The sequence below is a fragment of the Populus euphratica genome, unplaced genomic scaffold (assembly GCF_000495115.2).
Source record: "Populus euphratica unplaced genomic scaffold, PopEup_1.0 scaffold15.1, whole genome shotgun sequence".
NCBI classification, from domain to species: domain Eukaryota; kingdom Viridiplantae; phylum Streptophyta; class Magnoliopsida; order Malpighiales; family Salicaceae; genus Populus; species Populus euphratica.
The window spans coordinates 378,890-380,976 of NW_011499874.1; the positions used below are offsets into that span (position 1 = coordinate 378,890).

The 2,087-nt window shown below is 35.0% G+C and overlaps 1 protein-coding gene across 1 annotated transcript; it reads right to left on the minus strand.

Annotated features, from left to right (window-relative positions):
- Positions 1 to 315: 315 nt before the first annotated feature.
- On the minus strand, positions 316 to 1,648 carry LOC105127959 (pathogenesis-related genes transcriptional activator PTI5-like). Its single transcript, XM_011029440.1, has one exon. It carries the CDS (start codon positions 1,146 to 1,148, stop codon positions 597 to 599), a length of 552 nt encoding a protein of 183 aa, XP_011027742.1. The 5' UTR covers positions 1,149 to 1,648; the 3' UTR covers positions 316 to 596.
- Positions 1,649 to 2,087: the final 439 nt, after the last annotated feature.

Below are 2,087 nucleotides of genomic sequence, written 5' to 3' on the forward strand. Positions count from 1 at the left end.
TAATTTTTTTTTAATTTTTAAAAATTATTTTTGATATTAACATGTCAAAATGGTATAAAGATATTATTTTTTATAAAAAATAAATTTCTATGAAACTCCATGGATAAAAAATGGATTTGTAATAGATTTGCACCCCAAAAATGATACTAAAAAATAAAATATAAAGTTTTGAAGCTATGGTATTTTTGGTTAGAAAAGTACTGACCATGAGGCCATCCACATGAATTAATATTTAAACCACATCGAGTCAGGCATCTAATAATTCTTGAAGTTTTCCTTTGCAATCATCATCATCATCATCACACACACACACACACACACACAGTGCTTATGATCAAATTCAACTTTTAATCACAACTTCATATCTCAGAACAGATTGGATTTATAATCCTTGATTAGTTCCTTGTCGTTGGTCTTGCCCTTTATGACACTCATCTCGTTACAGAATAACACTTCAGTGATGCACTTGCATTATGCATTTGACGCAGTCTACAAACTATACCCAACTGACCTATTCTCATATGCAAATGATGATCATAGACAGAGTCCAACAACAACAAATTGTTTGCTCGACAAATTTGAGCAAAATCTACTAATTAATTCTCTACGATATCAGACCCCTTATGACGCGGCTCCCCACTTTTGCTACCCTGTGATTCAGGTTGCGATGCTGCAATTGATATTGTCCTACAGCTGAAACTTGTGTCCAAAGCGTTTTTACTTGACCTTGTTGAGCTCAAAATTGGCTGAAAGTTTTGAGTTGATGAAGCTGCAGCAACCGCTTCAGCTGGAAAATTAAGGAGGGCCTTAGAGCCGCGCATGTGAAAAGCAGCCCTATCATAAGCCAGGGCAGCCTCCTCTGCCGTTTCGAATGTGCCTAGCCATATACGGGCCCCGCGTCGTCTGGAGTCGCGAATTTCGGCGGCATATTTGCCCCATGGCCGACGCCTCACGCCTCTGTAGTGCTTCTTTGCTACGGCTGTCCTAGCTGGTGGGAGCATGCCTGAAGTGTTGATATGGCTTCTTGGAAGCGTATTATTTGTACTGCTATTTGGGGCACCGATCTCATTGATCATATGGTATATGACCATGTCTTGCGAGTCATTCTCATTCAAAGGGAGATCATGGCTCTGTGAGGTTAATACCATGGCTGATATCTGCTTTTTGCTTGGAACCAAGGGGACTTGGCTGCTATTGATTCTGTGGGATTTTGGAGGAAGCTTCAAGATTGTAAAATGGGGCTCTAGACTCGATATTTAAACTCGGTATTGTGTGAGTCATAGGTTGTGGGGTCTTTGGAATTTCTTTTAGTCATCAAGAAAGCAAGAGGAAGCCACATCGAGAACAGCTCTGAACAGTTTCTTAAACCCGTTGGATCGTGCGGGGAAAAAGCCATGAATACCGATGGGAAAGTGTTGGTGCCATCAACCAAATTTTATAGTGACATACGGTGAGAAGCGTCATTCTTGGTTGATAGGTAGACAGCTAGCAAGAGTTTCAAAAGACATGTATCTTCTTGTATTCTGAAGGGAAATTGCCTTTCCCATGGAAAAATCACAGGTGATTTGTCCATGGGAAGAATACATACATACAGTTCATTCTCCATTTAGAGGGTGCTTTCGTACCGGACTTTATACGTAATTGTATTTTTAATACTAGTCAATGTAGAAACAGAAACTGAAAGAACATGTTTTTTTTAATTGATGGAGACATTTTTTTATTTGTTTTACATGTAAAAATTTATTTCAATATAATTTTAATCAAATATCTTTTTAAAATCTATTTTTTTAATCATAATTAAAAATATTTCTTTTAAATCTATTTTTTTAAAATTAAAATAATCATAAAAACTATCGCAATATCAAATATACTAAGACATCATTTATACATACAGTGCAATAATGAAAATATACTAAGACATCATTTATACATACGGTGCAATAATGATTTTTTTAATATTTTTTAATATTTTGAAATGTTAATATTAATAATAAATTTTTTAAAAAATATTAGTTAAATATATTTTTATAAAAAATATTTTAAAAATAAGTGCTACCACAATAGATTGGTTACTTAAATGTGGTTTG

What these genes read in the sequence shown, in the direction of transcription:
- LOC105127959 (XM_011029440.1), bottom strand. Translation starts at nt 1,148, where the DNA reads ATGGTATTAACCTCACAGAGCCATGATCTCCCTTTGAATGAGAATGAC.